Source organism: Macadamia integrifolia, unplaced genomic scaffold (assembly GCF_013358625.1).
Source record: "Macadamia integrifolia cultivar HAES 741 unplaced genomic scaffold, SCU_Mint_v3 scaffold215, whole genome shotgun sequence".
Lineage (NCBI taxonomy): Eukaryota > Viridiplantae > Streptophyta > Magnoliopsida > Proteales > Proteaceae > Macadamia > Macadamia integrifolia.
Genome location: NW_024868541.1, coordinates 483,494 through 502,212, shown reverse-complemented (window position 1 = coordinate 502,212; position 18,719 = coordinate 483,494). Strand labels below are relative to the sequence as shown.

The 18,719-nt window shown below is 37.0% G+C and overlaps 2 protein-coding genes across 4 annotated transcripts; both read right to left on the bottom strand.

The window, feature by feature from the left end:
* Window positions 1–9,745: 9,745 nt before the first annotated feature.
* Window positions 9,746–14,696, bottom strand: LOC122065895 (myb family transcription factor PHL8-like). 3 transcript variants are annotated; one of them, XM_042629720.1, is made up of 7 exons: window positions 13,857–14,696; window positions 11,295–11,570; window positions 11,121–11,197; window positions 10,973–11,030; window positions 10,803–10,893; window positions 10,656–10,725; window positions 9,746–10,553 (listed from the first exon to the last, which is right to left on the bottom strand). In XM_042629720.1, exons 2-7 carry the CDS (start codon window positions 11,425–11,427, stop codon window positions 9,903–9,905), a joined length of 1,080 nt encoding a protein of 359 aa, XP_042485654.1. In that variant the 5' UTR covers window positions 11,428–11,570; window positions 13,857–14,696; the 3' UTR covers window positions 9,746–9,902. The 3 variants fall into 3 exon arrangements, with proteins under 3 accessions (XP_042485654.1, XP_042485655.1, XP_042485656.1); XM_042629721.1 differs by lacking the exon at window positions 13,857–14,696 and having other exon boundaries at window positions 10,803–10,884; window positions 11,295–13,371; XM_042629722.1 differs by lacking the exon at window positions 13,857–14,696 and having other exon boundaries at window positions 10,803–10,878; window positions 11,295–13,370.
* Window positions 14,697–16,993: 2,297 nt separating this feature from the next.
* Window positions 16,994–18,352, bottom strand: LOC122065894 (uncharacterized protein At5g19025-like). Its single transcript, XM_042629719.1, has one exon. It carries the CDS (start codon window positions 17,917–17,919, stop codon window positions 17,209–17,211), a length of 711 nt encoding a protein of 236 aa, XP_042485653.1. The 5' UTR covers window positions 17,920–18,352; the 3' UTR covers window positions 16,994–17,208.
* Between the last annotated feature and the right edge of the window lie 367 nt (window positions 18,353–18,719).

Genomic DNA, 18,719 nt, shown 5'->3' with positions numbered 1-18,719 from the left:
ATTGGTCTTGTGAGTTGGGAAAAACTTCTTAAGGAAGACAACTGTGAACTGTTCCCATGAGGTTATAGAATTTGTGGGTAACCCATACAACCACTTCTTAGCTTGGTCTTTCAATGCAAAAGTGATAAACCTAAGCTTAACAGCATCATGAGAAAACTGTTAGATCTTAATTAGAACACATACCTCTTCAAACTCCCTTAGAAATAGGTATGCATCCTTAGAGGTCAACCCATGGAAGTGGGGCAACATAGTGATGTATTGAGACTTGAGTTCAATATTATTGCCCTGGGCTTGTGGTAGAACTATGCAGGAAGGTTGGGCTGTTCTAGCAGGGTAGAACCTATCTTTCAGAGATTTAGGTGAAGGGTTTTGCTGTTGGTCTCCCATATTGAAGGGTTTTAAAGAGAGCAAACGTATTGGGTCACTACTTGTTGGATCACTTTTTTCTAACCGATTCTTAGTATTACGTACCCACCTAACACTCATGCAACAGAAAACTACCCGCAATTAAAGTAAGACAAGCACAAAAGAATAGATAGCAAAATTTTTTTTTTAAATGATTTTTTTTTTGAATTTTTTTTTTGGCTTTTTGGGAGCTTCCCGGCAGGGATCCGGGGTTGCTCAGATCAATTCCTGAGATACTGCTACAGGGCGAAACCTGTCTTTATCATACTGTGAGGCATGGCGACCTCCACTGATACAACTATTATTGCAAGTTGTTCTTCTCAGGAATTCAATAAAAGAAAAGAAAAAATAAAAAAACAAAGCAAACAAAGCACTCCGATTTACCAAAAGAAAGTGAACAATAACATGGAACTGTCTCCCCAGCAATGGCGCCAAAAACTTGTTTGAGATTTAAAATGTAACCGCAAGCGTACGGATCAATGTAGCTACGGGTCGAACACAGAGAGAACAATCACTTTATTTTTTTATTTCTTTTAATAATACGAAAGTGAACCGATTAATGGTTGTGATCTAATTATAATTACCGTCCTAAACATATGTATCTAAAATAACGTCCTAACCATTCGTCATCTAAGAATTTAAAGACGCAAGCCACGCATTTAAAATTAATTAAATAAATAATTGAAAATAAACAACCCACGCAATTAAAAAAAAAATAAATAAAGGAAAAAAATGCTGAAATAAAAATAAAGTAAAAGAAAGGGGATAAAGCTAGAGAGAGACTCACAAGTAGGTTTCTCTACTTAGCCCGAGGGATGCATCATAATATGAGCTTCCCTACTTGACCAGAGAGTCACTCTAACAAGGGTCACTCTACTTGGCTTTAGGGAAAGGGAGACAATTAAAATAAAAGCAATAAATTGATGGTTCTATGGCTAGGAGGGGCAAAGCCAACACATACACTAGCCATGAACCTTGGGGGAAAGGGATAGCAATAATGTAACAACTGAAAATAAAAATCTAAATTAAGAAAGAAAGGGTAGTCAGAAGAGGGAATGAGAGGGGGGAGAGAAGACTACTGAAGGAGCCTACTTACTTGAATCAATGCTTGAACTTGAAAAAAAAATTGCTCCACGGCTCGTGATCTTGTCACCTAGATCTAAGCCTAGAACCTATAACTTAAAAAAAATTACAACTCAATTGCATAAATCATAAACATAAAAGGCTGAATAAGAATAAAAGAGTGCTTGCATTAATTAACATAAAAAAACTATTACAAAAGTGATTAAAGCAAAATAGAGAAAGACTAAGACTACAAAGAGTGAGCAAGAGGGAGAGAGAGAGAGCAACTAAAAAAAAAACACTAGAAGAAGAAATGAATTGTCCCTCTCCTCCTCTAACTGGAGTTGGTATTTATAACCAGGGGAATGAGGAGGTAGGGTAACAAATTTCTCTTCTCTACAAAGAGGAAAACCCACAAACTTTGATAGTAAGATCTTTTGAGTCTAAAAGTGCTAAGATGGAGGAGGGAGAAGAGAAAAATAAACTTGGAGAAATTTCCTATAATTTTTTTGCTTATTTTCTTTCCTTTTTTTCTAATTTATTTCTCTTCTTTTTCTCCCTCCAAGGGACGATTTTCTTCTTGCTTTGTGTGATTTGGACAATATTTTGGTGATGATGTGGAGGAGAGAGAAGATTTGGACAATCTCTTTATTTCTCCTTTTTTTTTTTCTTCTCTTCTTGGGCAGGAACCCTTCCACAATTTTCCTTGCTTCTAATTTGATGTGAAAATCCCCTCAATGCCCTTAGTGCTTTAAGTGAGTGAAAAGCAGAAAATCTTTAATAAAATTCTCTAAAAAAAAAAACAACCATGATATTCAAACTTGAGACCTCTTGGTGAGCAAGGGAATTTTGCACACCATAGTTCACCAACTACACTAGGTAGTTGTTGTTACAAAAAATGAATCTTCAATCACTTAAGGATGTGGTTCATCGATCCTTGTTGGCATTGGAGTATTCCTTGTGCCTCTAAGACAATTGCAAACGAGCTGGTTCTGCATCTCGGTTCAGTTCTGATCCATTATTATTTTTCTGGCCTGAAAAGAATAATCACTTGTATGAGTAACCAAACGAATGCGTACTTTTAATTGGACACGTCCATCTTGCTCAAAATTTTGTCCTCTTCGTAAACATGAAAAGAAATAGGACCTCTTTACGTGTAAAATTGGAGATATAGCGTCCGATAGTCCTTAAGGCCTTGAAAATATAAAACCTGCAAAAAGAGAGTAAAACCCAAGGTAGCTCCATTCTAAATATGTAAAATGCATGTTTTACTATCCTAGATTTCACACATAAATGTGTTCATCACCTATCGATAAGGATACGTATCGGTTGATACAGCACGATACTCACCGATACTTAAAATCATGACCGTAAGCCAGGATGATGTTGCCCATTGTTATCATTTCCTATATTTTTTGCTGTATCATTATAGATATTATAATGTATGTCTTGACAATTACTTTTGTTAAGGATTAAACACAGTTATTATAATATAGTTAACGCTTAGCTTCTACCTAGTACTTGAAGTTGATTTTATACATATACTTTAATTCTGCTCGATTGATTTTAGAATGGTTGAGTTATGGATTGTGATGGCTAAGGTACTTCTATTAGAGATCTTGGTAGTGATAACAGACAAATAACTGTGATAGTCACACCACAGGTATCCTGGCGAGAGTGGCGTGTGAAAGCTTAGTGCTAGGGAACGATACTCTGCTTTAACTTATAATCCGACTAAACCTTAGGTTATTAGGGGTCAGGATTAGAACTTGAAAACATTAATAAAAATTTAATAGTTTACAATCAGGAGACTATCATATGTGTAAAATTCGAATTCCATTGATAATAACTATGAGTACATAAGTTTTTACATTGATTTTCAAAAGAAATAACTAAAAGAAAGAATCTAACTAAATATAAAGAGAAAACATAACTGATTAAGCAAATGAAAATAAAAACAGCAGAACCGAAATGTAAAACCTAGAACATCAAGACTAGAGAGAGAGAGTAAAGTAAATCTTGCTATATGGGAAAGCAAGGGTCCTAAGTGCCACTACTCTTGAGGACAGATAACTTGTTCGACCAGTTACAAGGCACAAAAGTTTTCCAAGATTGACCATAGATTCAGGCTACCATCAGCTTAGGATCAGGACAGTGATGTGAGCAAGACAACTTTAAGATCTCAGTATATGCACTATGAGTTTTTGGTGATGTCTTTCGAGTTGAATAACACATCAACTACATTTATGGATGTGATGAATAGAGTGTTTTGAGACATGCTAGACAAGTTTTTGATTATATTTATTTACAATATCTTTGTCTACTCCAAGAGTGTAGAAGAGCATGCCGTGCACCTAAGGCTGGTAATACATCGTCTAAGTGATAAGTAACTTTATGTCAAATTTAGCATGTTTGAGTTCTGGCTTCCTTAGGTGGCATTCTAGGGCGCTTAGTCTCAAAAAAGGGCACTAAAGTTGACCCAGGGAAGGTGAAGGTAGTGTTAGTGTGGGACACACCCAAGAGTGTAGTAGACATTTGTAATTTTCTTGGATTGGTCGGATATTACAGAAGATTTATTAAGAAATTCTCACGAATTCAGCACCAATGACCCAACTGACATGGAAGGGAGTGACATTTGAGTGTCTGATGCTTGTGAGAAAAGCTTCTAGGAGTTGAGAAAGAGATTGGTGATAACTCTCGTGTTGACCATTCCGACAGGTACAAGTGATATGGTTGTGTTTAACGATGCATCCAAGCTGAGTTTGAGTTGTGCTTGTGCAGGAAGAAAATTTAATTACTTATGCTTCTCAACAACTGAAGGATTATGAGAAGAACTTTCCTACCCATGATTTGGAGTTGACGATTTTGATCTTTGCCTTGAAGATCTGGCGGCACTACCTATATGGTGAGAAAGTGAAATATACAGTGACCACAAGAGTCTAAAAGTATTTCTTCACTCAGAAGAAGATCAATATGATATAAAGGTGGTGGTTAGAGTTAGTGAAGAACTATGATTGCCCTATTTACTACCATCCAGAAAAGGACAATTTAGTAGCTGATGCACTTATCAATAAATCACATACCCTAAATTTGGCATCATTAACAACCAATAAATATCTGATTGAAGAGGTCAGGAAGTTGTACATAGAGCTATTGGTGGAGGGTGTTACCCTATCACTATTAACGTTGGTGGTGCAGCCTATAGCCCAAAATAATGATGCAGACTTGCAGAAGTTGGCAAATAGCATATGGAAGAAAAGCAAAAGGCTATCGATTTTACTCTAACTAGTGAAAGAATCCTCAAGTTTAAGGGAAGATTATGCATGCCCAAAGATGGTGATCTAAAAGACACTATTTTGAGAGAAGCATACAACTCTCAGTACTCGATACACCCCTATAGTAAAAAAAATATACAAGGACCTCAAAGGTTCTTACTGGTGGAACAGGATGAAGAATGACATAGCCACTCATGTATCTAGGTGCCTCACTTGTCACCATGTAAAATTTGAGAGACAGAGACCACATGAGTTGTTGCAATCACTATCCATCCCAGATTGAAAGTGGAAAAACATCATCATGAACTTTATGACATGATTACCCTGCACTATTAGGGGCATCGATGCTATTTGGGTGATTGTGGACTATTTGACCAAGGTATCCCACTTCATTCCTATGAAGATTACTTTCTCAATCGACAATTGGACAAGTTGTATGTTGACAACAAAGTTCATCTCTATAGTGCACCAGTTAACATTATCTCTAATCAGATCCCATATTTACTTCTAAACATCTGGATTTAATGTTGGAGAAAAGGTATTTTTTTTAGAAATCTTTTAGAGAATCAGATTGGTGGCTTATAGATTGGTGTTGCCCCCAACATTTTATGTTTGTGCCATGTATTTTATGTGTCAATGTTAAGCAATACATTCCTGACTCGACATAAGTGTAGTGGCCTACTCTTCCCTTGTCTCCACACAACATGGAATATACCCTATGAGTACACACCTTGTGGGTCCAAGGTGGTGGGTCCACATGGCTCAGCACTAGTTAAATCAATTTGGCCAAAGCCCATTGAATAGGAAAACATACCCTAATGATTTTTGCATATACATAGGAAGAAATGAGCCATATGCTCATTCCTTAATTGAGAAAGACGTGGGAAAGGAGAGGGAGAATGAGAAAAAGGAGAGAGAATACTCTACTATGCATTGTTGTCGGTTACTCCCAAAAATAAGGGAATCCTTCTCCTTCCATTTCCTCTCTCTATTTTGGGTTTTGGGTAGGTGAAGAATCAAGGTTTTTTTTTGGGGTAGCTTTGACCCCAATGACCTAAGTTTGCTGAGATAGTGTACATTACACTTCCCTACGTGTTTCTTAAGCTCAAAGTAAGTTTCTTGAGCTCTGGGAGTATTTTTCCTCAAATAAGTATAGGGTTTTTGGCCAAAGAATCGGTATAACTCCCAAATGGCCTGGTGAAAACATGATCAGTCAGATTTAAATAAAATGAGGGAGAACCTCTATAAACCCCACGAAACAAATCCTGACATCGGATCCGAGGTGGCAAAGCCCTAAAGTGCTGAGTACTTTCTAGATTTCCCACCAAATGATGTGCACCAGTAAGTCCACTACAAACCGGTGGGTCTGCTGATTGAAATCAGCCACTACCCATATCATCGACTGATCCACCGGTAGGAACAGGCATCTACCGAAGACCATCAATCAATGGTGTCAAAGATTTAATGGGCCTTTGTCCATCTCATCAGTACCACTCACCAATAGGACATACACCTATCGGTGGACCATACCATACTATCATTTTGGTAGATTTTGGTGATTTTAAAGGACCCGCTTTAACACCTTTTTGTATATTTTGACACTTGTTATCCTTGTACCTAGGACAAAGATATATTTACATCCAGTGAAGCCCAGACATCTCTACTTTGGAATTTAACTCACTAGATTAATAGACAACGTGAGTATGAACTTAATTTGGAGTGTTTTAAATTTTGAATTGATGTATGCCATTGCAAGCATGTGTTTTATAATTATTATAATATGTATGCTTTATTGTACTATTAAACTATTGATTCTATGAATTTTGTGTGTGGGATCTGGTGTGGCCCAGGGGGATTCTAGTATCGTGATTGTCATAGTGTGGATTGCATCATACACTTGGGTGTGCATTAGTTAGGTTTGGATATGGAATGTTGCGTGGTAGATGGGAATTCGAGTACTGCATGTTCATACTAACTGTATGTATGCTAGAATAGGTGTGGGCATAGAATGAAGAGTGGCCAATGGAAAATCTAGTATTGCATGTCCATACTAATTGTATAAATATATATTATTATAGTTAGGTATAACTACCCTGTGCTACGATCCCTTTTCAATAGGAAGTGAGCTGTTGGATAATTCACTGTGGTATATTAGATGAACCCTTTCAAATTGCCACTTCTGTTGTACGATGTGATTGTTACTGGAGGTAAAAATGTGTCTGATAGTGATTCCGGTGTTGTGGCTGACAGGAGGGGGTTATCAGGGTTTGTTGGGTGATTGAATGCCCATTTTGGGACCTATAGGTTCCTATTCACGACTAGAGTTTATATTGCTGGGTGACCATTGGAGATTCCAGGACTAAGGATTATACCTAATATTTCTTAGTAGCATGAACATGACTTAATTGATGTTAGGTGGTTATAATAAAATAAACGGTATTATCCCGCATCATGGCTTATACGTGATCACAAATCCCATCCCTCATTGAGCTAGTTGTAGCTCACACCACGTGTATGTTTTATTTTAGATGATATTACAAGTATCGTGGTACCCATGAACAGTGACATATCCTTTTCCATGGTGGACTATGGTGGGGATAGGTAGATGGTAGAGCCCAAGGAGCATGGTTTAGGCTGTACATGTGACACCTGTGCCTATATGGCATCGTGAGCCGAGGATGATGCTGCCCATTCTCATCAGTTCTTTTTTTTTTTTTTTAAATGTTATCATTGTGGATATTATAATGTATGTCTTGACAATTATTTTGTGAAGGATAAAACACAGTTATTGTAATACGGTTAACACTTAAATTCTGTTCAGTACTTGAAGTTGATTATATATATATATATATATATATAAGCTCTGATTCCACTACATTGATTTTAGAATGGTTGGTTATGGATTATGGCGATTAAGGTACTGTTATCAGAGATCTTGGTAGAGGTATATGACAAATAAGCATCCTAGTCCTATGACAAATAACCTAATGGCAGCAAGGTGTAACAAGATATATGCGCTGTCCTCTATCGTATGAACTAAAACATATATTTCTAAGTGGCAAATAATGAAGCATTATACTTTTTCATTAGACATAGTGACACATAGAAAGACTCTTTTTGAAATTATTATTTTTATTCTAAGTGAAAAAACTTTGCCAATCACTTAGCAGTATATAATCTGATTTTTTTTTTTTCATATAATTTAAAATGTGAAAGTTATCTTTCACATGTCGAAGAGGGTTCACCTAGCGTGTTATTCACTTCCCATACAATATGGGGTCAACAAATACCCTTCACTATTCCCCGTGCTCATCCCAAGGCATTGACACCCATCGGCGAAGGAATCCTTCTGTAGTATGGGTGAAAGAAAACTCAATCCATTTTAAAGTATTGGTTTTTAGTTTAACTATTTTTTTTTTTTTGGTAAAAGAAAATTCATTCATTAGAACACGAAGAACTCATGGATGGATGACAACAGTCTTTTTGAATTCACGAATCCAAAATGGGTAACACTGTTTTATGCGTCGAGGACAAGGCCCTCCTTGCCAAGGAGTCGGTTAAACCATTTCTCTCTCTTAGAACAAACAAGAAATCAGTAAACACAAAACATGACTTCAAGTGACTAATATAATTTAGAATTGGCCCAACATCTAAAGGTAATGTGCTGTTATGATCTTAGAGGTAGGTAATCACATCCTTTGTGTTTTGATTCCATCGTAATCTGCTCCAAACCTTCTGAAATAAATGGACAGAGCTTCACCATATGTTAAATGGTTTTTAATTTAATCATTAACTAAGCTTTATTGGAGATTACATGAGTGAAACTCCATTTGATTGGACAGGATAGGATAAGAGACAACATGACATGAGATAACTATCCCCAGAACCGAACCATCAATTAAATTGCAATATATATCACCAGAAATTGATCCATCCAACCGACATTGACTGCATGATTCTTATCTTACACCAAATTGGCACCTACCTAATAAAGCAATATTGATGCTGATGCTGAGAATATATATATAAAAAAAAGTCTAATGACATAATAAAATATCTTAACAATATATTAAAAGATAATACAATATAATGACAAATCTAAACAATAAGACAAGCGGCATTGAGTGGATTGAGCTTGATCCAAGTTGCACCTTGGATTGTTGTTGTTGTTATTTATTATATTTATATCAAATTATATGATATCATATTTTTTATATATGGAAATGAAAATTCATTAATCCCCATTAATTATTTGTGAAAATTGTATTTACACATCCTTGTTTTGGAAGGGTTTCTTAAATGGTTTTGTGCTAAGAGGGAAAATGATGTGGCAGTTCTCAACTTTTGGATAAAGAGGATATGGTATGGGTTACCCAAATGTTCAAATTTCAAAGCCTAATATAATCATGTATGTTTTTATATATGTTCATGCACACCTACAATATTCACTATTGTTCACCTTCATAGTGTTTGATTTCAAAGTTCTATTTTACCACTTATCAAAAGTTGATTATGATGAAACTTGAAGCCGCGGTCATAAGGGTCTACCGATCTACAAATTTGGGCACATCTAATCTATCGCGCGCATGGAAAAGTTTTTGAACTACCATGATAATGCTTCATAAGTAGACCCTATAGGAAACCTCGACTCTAATTATTATATTCACTTAACCCATTAAGGGTTGGGTTTAGTATGCATTCTTGAAATAGATTCTAAGTTTGGAACTCATTATAAAGCAAGAAACTAGAAGTGAACCGGGTTTCAAAATGTATTCTAAGACCCAAATCTATTCCTAAAATACATACCAAACACAGCCTAAGTATACTCGTCTCATTAACATTTATTTTTTCAGGGTAAATATATTTTCATTAAATAAGAAAATAAAAAAGCCCTACGGCCACCCACATGGCGTCTCCATCAACTCTTATCCCAGGACCTCATGTACTAACCGGGATTCGGGCCCATATACACACACACACTGTGTAAATTGTAGACATATTACTTACATGAACACTATGCATATTTTATGAGCCAATGGCCACCTCTGGCTGTACAATCTATGGTGTATAAATTGAAAACTATATGAGTGCTCTCACACCCTCAATATATAAATCTTCACTCTTCAGAGAATACATTAGGCGCCAAAATGCTTCAAATACTCAGAGACTTGGCTCTGGTTCCTTGCAGTTGAGGTCTAGGTCATGGCAGCTTGAATCCATCTCACCCAGATATTGGCTATTCAGATCAAACTCCCGTGGCAATCTTAACTCCCCAAAGCTTTTAGAAGGCCTCTCTTTATGGGTTGATAGTCTCTTAGTAGTTGATGGCTGATCAACATAATTGTCATCAGAAATGGTACTTCCAGTTCTCTTTTGTTCCCCAAGCTGATCATCTGATCCAGTCGAGACCACGTTGTGTCCATCTGTGTTCATCTTCATTGATGGAAGCAGAACAGAAGGCTCCTTGGATCCATGGACATCTCCATCCTCTACCTTTTGTAGTTTTTCATCCTTACTTGCTGAACTTTCAGAGGAAGTTAATGAACTATCCATAGAACAGTCGATGCATCTTATTGGCCTCTTCCTTGAGCTTTGTGGGCTTAGGCTACCCCCTATTTCTGTTAACCCTGATAATGAAGGAGGACTCGGGCATCGGGAGTTCACCAAGGAAACCAATTGAGAGAGTTCGGCTTTTGCGGCTTCAATTCCCACAGAAGAACTATATCCTGCAAGTGTTTCCTGTGCTTTCTTTAGTACTGATTGTAAGTACTTCCCTTGAGCTTCAATCCTCAGCTGCAAATGTCTCTGCACCTGAAAGACAAAAAATTGTGGTTTGATGGGTACCTAAAACTATAATCAGATGTGATCAACAGTTCATAATGTAGGTGGGCTAATAATTGATCGATACCCTACCTCGACCTGTTCATGAAGTTTCTTCTGCACTTCCATTTGCATCTGCAGAGCCTGCGCTATCTGTAAACTCCTGAGAACACATTCCTTAAATCAGCCCCCACCAATGACCAAACTGAAAGAAAGAAGGGGAGCTATCTCAGTTCTTACTCATTCATCTGATTGTTGTTTCTACAGATGATTTCCCCGCGGGTCTGTCCACTCCGAATCTCAGCCTCTCTGCATTCTATTTCTGCGATTTCTGTCATAGAAGCGGATAAAGATTCTAACAGGAGACATGTTGAGGTGATCATTTATCTTTTCTGGGTCAGTAATCTCACCTTCTTGGTTATTGTCACTACTAGTTTCTGACTGCTGATTCTTCCCAAGCCTGAATTTCTGCAATAAACAACAGGAATATTCTATATGATTCTCTTTAATTATGAAATTTAAGTAACAATCATAGACAAAACCAGAAAGAGAGAATGCCTGCAGGTGACTCTTTAGATGGTATAATGTAAGCCCAGGGATATCCATCATTCTCATCAGAGTCTTAGGTGTCGCCTCTGCCCACAAGAGAAGAACAAAAGAAATTAAAGTTTCATGCAAATTGGTTACATAATCTTAAAGAAAATAATTTGGATACAGAAATTTTATACGTACTGTCTGCTCCGCCAAGTTGAGTAACTGCTTCTATGAATCTCTGATGAAGTTCTGGAGTCCATTTTAGCCTAGGCTTCGCATCAGTAGACAGAACCAGACCCATATCTTGATTTTGCATTCTCTGCAGACCCATTTCGGTTTTGTGATCGGAACCACTCTGAAGGCTGACAGATAAACATAGGTTTTTGATTCCTGCAATTTTGCTTCAACGTAAGGCAGCTGTAGTTCTCTTTATAATTTGCGTTGGATGTCCCGTCCTTTGTTCTCCCTCCCTATCTGGACACATAAGTGGGGTTATGTAGGAGAGAATATATGCAATGAGCTGGGACTCTCTCTCTGTCTCTCTCTCTCTCTCATCTTCCACTCCATATCATCTTTATTTTCCCCTTAATTCTTCCTTCTTTTTTGACTTGAAAGAGGAGGAGAGAATCTCTAAGGCAGCAGAAACAGAGAACGTAGTACAGTTTCAATTTAGTCTCAAAAGGAGAGAAAAGAGGAAAAGTGTATGGATTGTTTTTTGTTCTTGCTGTTTTCCCACTTCTCCCTTTACTCTCTTTGCGCGATTCTCTGCTTCATTAGGTAGCCCCACCATGATGAATAATGGGCTCTACTTTTTTCCCCAGAGAGAAAGCATTGAAGGAAATTAATGGGAATACTTTATTTTCTTTCTTTCCTTTTTATTTTTTTCTCTTTTAAGGGACTCTGAGATAAAATCCGTCAGATAGTTTTTCTCTTTTCCTTTCTTCACACCTCCCACCCTTCTCCTTCTTTCCAAAGGAAGATGTGGATTGTGGAGTGGGTGGCTGATTCTTTTTGTTCTTTCTAGGGGGGAGGGAATCAAAGAATCTAGTCTTAGATCTTAAGACAGAAACTTATCTTACTTTTCTTAATGAATAGATAATGGATAAATATTGGATAAAGTGAGTCCAGTTCCTTAAGCTGAAAGGATTTTGATTCAGTATGTGCCAAGTGAAACATCATCCGATGGAGATGTCTTGTAAAATATTAGATTGGAATCCCCATGAGAGGAAAATCATAAAATCGCCCCACTGAGCAAGTCTGCAACAGTAAGATTCATATTCATGGTAGTTGGTTTGCAGGAGAGGGGAGCTTTTGGAATTGAAGGAAAACAAAGATTCTTGTGGGCAATGATCCTTTCTTCTGCTCAAGTCTGCAACAGATCTGATAAGAGAGATCCTAGAACATTTCTTAAAATAATAAGCAACCCATAAATCAGAACAGGACGATGCCTGTTTTTGTCCTTATATATATATATATATATAAATATATATATATATATATAGGATGCATTTTTATGTATAAAAAATAATGGAATTGATCCAATTTTTTGTCCCCTGCACCTCTGCTGTGAAGGAAAAGTAAGTAATTGATTTTGTCATTCCTATAGAAGTAGTGAACTGCTGATTTGTATTAGCTTTAGTATCACCTTCTAAGTTATAATCTTCAATTGCTCAAAAATACATACCAGTTTAGTTAAAGTGGGCCTTTCTAATGGTCCCAGCATCTGATGTAAAAGAGAGAAAAACTGACAAGAGTCTTCTAACTCAAGGTGGGTAACAGTGAGCCAAAACCCCCCATCCCCCCCAAAAGGAGCAAACACACAAACTCAACCATGAAAATGACAATAAAGGTCCCCCACAGTTCCTGATCCTTTCTTCTAGACGAAAGCTACCTATTACATGACTTATTCTGTTATAAAGTTTCAGTATTAGCAATATTAGATTTAAAAGGTAAAATCTGTAATGTACTCATAATTTAACTGAACAAGAGAGAGGAAAGCAACAATGGCAATCGAACAAATCACAAAAGTTGGACTAGATCAGGATCAATCTTTGTATTCCTCGGGTTGCGAAAATCATTTTGATGGCTGGAACCAAAACTCAATTGTATGCCATCTCAGTGTCATACATACATTCAGTTGGTCTGCTGCATTAAGGAACAACTTTCAATGATTCAAAGGTGTGAACTGTGGAAGATCATTCATCTAATAAGTACTACTAAAAACAAGCCGGAAAAATCTAGGTCCATCTAACTAATGAGGGACCAACATTGCAAGATATTGACGTCACAGTAAGAGAATTTCCAAGAGCTGGGGCACAATTGCCAGGTTCCATAGAAAGTTACCTTGCCAAAATTTAACCCATTCAGATAGTTTCAATCCTCTGATTCATAATATTCTTATTAATGGTCAGAATAAAACTGAGAGTAGCAAGATGAAAAATGCCTAGAGGTCATGGTGGTGAGCTTCATCCCATAGGGTCAACCATAGACCTTTACGATATACTTATGCTGTGACACTAGATGGTGGGTCTCTCCCAGCATGTAGTCCCTTCCAGAAGTAAGTTCTATCTGTTTGAAGTTGAGAAATAATAAGTCAGCAGGGTTAAGGGATTTGACTGATTGGAGGCTAATCACCTAGTAGTTTTGTTATTTCCTTATTGGTAGCCCATAATTATGGGAATCTGATGACCATGAAGGGAATAGATAGCTGTGGCCCCCAAAGGTTTGAAAAAAATGGAAAAAGGAGAGTAATTTAAGTACCTGTCTCTTTAACCAGCTGCTGTACTTGCAGCTTCTTTCTCAACTTTAATATATTCCAAAACAAGTAAAGGAGATTCTGGGATTATGTCCAATGACCCTGGATAACTTTAGGTTAGTAGCAGGTCTGATGAATCAAAAGTCATATAAGCAATCCATGGAATCAAAAATCATAAGAAGGAAAGGTACTCCCATCAATTATTATTCTCCAAGGGGCCCATTAGAGGAGCTATTAAAAATTCCAAAAGCATGGAAAGAAGATCAGAAGAATGTCTCTTCAGGAATCAGGAAAAGAGAAATTAAAAGGATTTAGTCACCAAAATAATAATTCAAAATAGTTCATTGCAATTTAACGGATGGCATACAACCATATTACAGTAAATGACATAAGCAATGCGTCACTTCAAATAATAGAATCTTAAGCTATTTTTATATGCTTTGCGCCCATATGTTGTGAGAGAGAAAGGGGGGTGGTGGGGAATCAAACATGTAGGATGGAAACTGCCCCCAAAAGAAGAAGAAACAAAAGAAATGTGACATGAAAAACTCCATGCTCAAAAATATTTGGATGGGATAAGCTCATTAGCAACTGCTATGCATATGATATCTCCACAGTTGAGCCTGTCCACTGGATGAATGCTCCCTGTTCCGTACAACAATAATACCCTAATCACTTTACAAAGCCTGGTTTAAGGATGAGAACTGCTAACAGAGATTCAAATTCTGAAAATGAAGGTCAAGGTTGTGAATGGAAAGTAAGTTAAAATGACCAGATTATTTTCGACGTCACATTAAGTCTGGTTTGTGGGCAAAGTCCTATCCGAGTAGTTCCATTACAACTAAATATTACTGATTGAAGTTATTGATTTGTATGGAGCTATACTTATATCCTCTGAATAATGGCCTTCAGGTCCATGATACATAATTCATCTCTCAAATTTATAGATAGCTTATCTGGGATGAAATATATTCATGCATATACAGCCTGGAAGGTAGATTTAATTGCTCCTTCAACAAAACAGTGTGTCAAATTGACTTATGGCAAAGCCTACCATCTGTATGAATTCAACATGTTTGGTTCTAGACCCAACAACTTGATTTGGATAGAAGGGACAACATAAAATAGTGCGGGAAGAGACTCAATGTTCTCTGCTAAAAAGGTATAGCCAAACCTAGATTCCTATTGGATGAAAAGACTGATATCCAAGACCGGTCCAAGCCAGAATTGAATGAAGAGTTTGGTGTGGGATCCCGGAAGCAATAGTTTGCAAGAAATTCAAAGTATCATAAGCCATAGTTCCTTGAAGACCTGATACAAAGTCCAGTACAAAGAACATAGTTTTTAGCTAGAACCAAAAGAATTAGGAATAAAATGACATGGGTCATCAGCCCTTGGTCTCTGTGTTGGGTGCAGATGACAAGAAGCAGTCTGGAAGTGCAGTAGGAATAATTGGCTTAGGCAAATAGCACCCCAAAAAAAAAAAAAATTGATGTGATATGATAATGATTTCCCCCATTTCCAACATGAAAAGATTCAGTTTTTGCAGAGAATAAACAGTAGAGAATAAATAAAAACTCGAGTGTTATCTGCTAAAAGTAATATCAGCAATTAAGAAGGGAAATAAAAGTTCTGTTCTACAATGGCATCTATCAACTTCAGATATAACTTAGGAAGATATACTCTCACTTTCTCAACTGGATAGTGTGAAACATTTTCATGGTTTCACCCACCTTGGACGGTTGGACCTAGTTCTCCTACTTCACATCATTAATATAAGCAAATCTCATTTCTTGTACTTTTGTGGAAACTAGCTATCTGAGCCAAACCAATAACCACTATAGCGGAACAAAGTAACATAGTAATGATCTCTTAAACAGGCCATTACTCCAATCTAATGAGCAAAGAGTCTATTCCAAACTATACGAAAAGGCCACCAAAGCCAAGACAAATACAAACAGGCGTGAATTTGAGCACACACATACATACATGCAGATACACACACACAAACACACACACAGGTCAGTCAGTCAGTCAATTTCAAGCTGTCTGAAGACCACCAAAATTAAATACACAGAGACACACAAGGGTTGCTTAGAAGTTTTTTTTTTTTTCTCCATTAAAAATAAATAAATAAATAAAAATTAAGGATTGCTTCAAAGATTATTAACATGGTAATCAGAAGGATTTCTAAGATAAATAAGCGCGTCACACAGTAGATGCTCAGGTCCCAGGTCCTTATTAGATTAACTTGATCAGTAACAAATTCATAGTTTGCCTGCCTCATGATGATTGACAGACTTAAGTATTTAAGATGGTTTGAATCTGATATCAAAAGACTATGCAAAATAAAATCTACATTCTTCTGCATAAAGAGGAAGCATAATCTCTGTTAAAATATTGTATGGCTCTCAGCAACTCCCCACCCACCCACCCCCTCCCCAAAACAAATTAATATAAAGAAAGAAAGAGACAAATGCAAGAATTGCTTAGAAGTTTTTTTTTTTTTTTTTTTTGGGGGTGTGGGGGGTGGGGGGGTGGGCGTGGGGACACAAAGGATTGCATAGACGTTTATACAACAGAGGCCGGGTCCTTGATTTGATTGACTTGATCTGTTGCAAAACACAACGTTTGCAATATGACTGTTGAAGTATTTAAGATGGTTCCAATCTGATATCAGAAGTCTATGGAAAATAAAATCTGCACTAATCTAAAAATAAAAGTATGATCTTCCATTAAAAATATTATGCCTGTCAACACAACCTTTCTCTCTCCCCCCACCACACCCCCCCCCCCCCCAAAAAAAAAAAAAAAAAGAGATAAAGATTTGATGAGAAAGTTAAAGAGGAAGGGGGGGGGGGAAACAAGAGAAAAAGAAAGTAAAAGTAAGTCTTTCGCTTTCCATAGGATTAGTTCTGTCAATTATTCATGTTTATTTTACATTTCAACATATACTTCCACCGAAGTGAGTAACAGGGTAACAGTCATTCATGATTAAATGAAGAAAACTAATCTTAGATCTGCCACTTCAAAGAAACTTCAAAGTCTAAAAGAAAAACAAAACCCTTAAAAACCAGTAATCAAACGGCCTAACAGAAACTGCAACCATGAAGAGCCTGATGAATTTCAAAGGGAATCATCATTTGAGAGAAATGCATCATATTATAATAGACAGATACCATATGAAGCTAATGCTCAAATTCACTTTCACTAGAATCCTTACAAGCTTATTTTGATCTGACTTATTTAAATACAGTATAGTTCAGGGAAGCTTGAGTATACAAGCAATCTTTTTCTCCAAGTTGAAACTGGCCTCCTATACGAGTTCCTCTTTATCAATAACCAATAAAATTTCCTCTACTTCTTGATCTTTCTGACCTTCTTCGGTCCTGGAACTTCCATCCTACCTATAGGACAGCCGCATCTGGCACGGAAAACGATGACAGCCCTCCCATTTGCAGGCGCCATCTTCCTTAATTCATTTTCTAATTCTTTATGATGTTCTTGTACAAATTCAAGAAGGCCCTGCACACTACTATCTTTGCTCACGGAAGAACTCGAATTCTTCAAATTTTCTTCAGTCTCAATCTGTATATCAAACTCCACCGAGTTACGGAGGCCGCGGCAGTTGGGGTTTCCACATTTCCTACCAGTTCGGGTGCATTTAGAGATACCCCATATACCCAATGTTGCAAAGAAAAAGCTAAGCCCCATGGATGCATAGACCATTGGAGCTCGACATACCTCGTCTTTCACAACAGAAAGAATCACCTCGACAACTCCGGAAATGCCATGGAAGAATAGCTTAACATATGGAAATACCAGAAACCCAGAAGCACCAATCACCGCAATGAAGATCAACACATCCACCGCGGCAGCTCGAGATTGATTGCAAGGTGGAACCTTTAAGGGGTTTTGAGAATTGGGTTGCTTTCTGTTTCTTTGGAGTTGATGATTCTGCCTTGAGATAATGGTGGATGGATCGGGATATGTTAACGGATTTGTAGCCATGTTTATAGGGCGACCAGAGGAATTGCAGAACGAAATCAATTTACGGGAACAGACCATTTGGGGAGAAACCAAATAATAATAGAACAGATCTCTGAATCAAAACCCACCGACCTTGATCCGAAGACAGATAAAACCCACCAATCTAGAAACAAATTCCGATCAAATCCACTACAAAAAAAAATATATGAAATTGGGACTAGTTGGAGTGCACCTGAAAATGAATCGGATTTGGATGAATCAAGGCGTTTCAGGTTCTCTTGCTCCTTGAAGCAATCGCCAATTCTGATTTCTGAGAGCTCACCTTATGCAACCACTATTCAGCGATAAGAAGGGTAAGGTGAGAGGGAGAAGGGTTGAAATCTCTCTGCTCAAGAGCATGGGCTTCCATGGTCTACAAAGAGCCAAAGACACAGAGACGTGGAGGAAGGTGAGACTCCAAGAGAGTCATCACCGAGCTCATCTCTTAAGCCCTTTTTGTCATCTAAAACGGCTGTTTAGGGCTAGTGTGGTCCAGCACTCTATAAAAGCTAATAATTTTATAATAATAACTCAATAATTTTCACCAAAAGAAAAATAATAACCAAATAATTATAATTATAATTTCCATTAAATCATAGATATAAGATGAAAAGTTTCCCAAATGAAAATCAATTGAATGATAGAGATGTAAACGGATACGGATATGGATACAAAAATAAATACGAATATGGGTACTAATAAATAGATGTAAATCGAATTCTAATTTTTGATTATATGTTTATATCCCTAATTTTCTAAGCTATTGTGCTTAAAATCATTAATTATTTAATTTTTTATCTATTGGTAATTTCTTAAATTTTTTTTAATTCAAATACAAA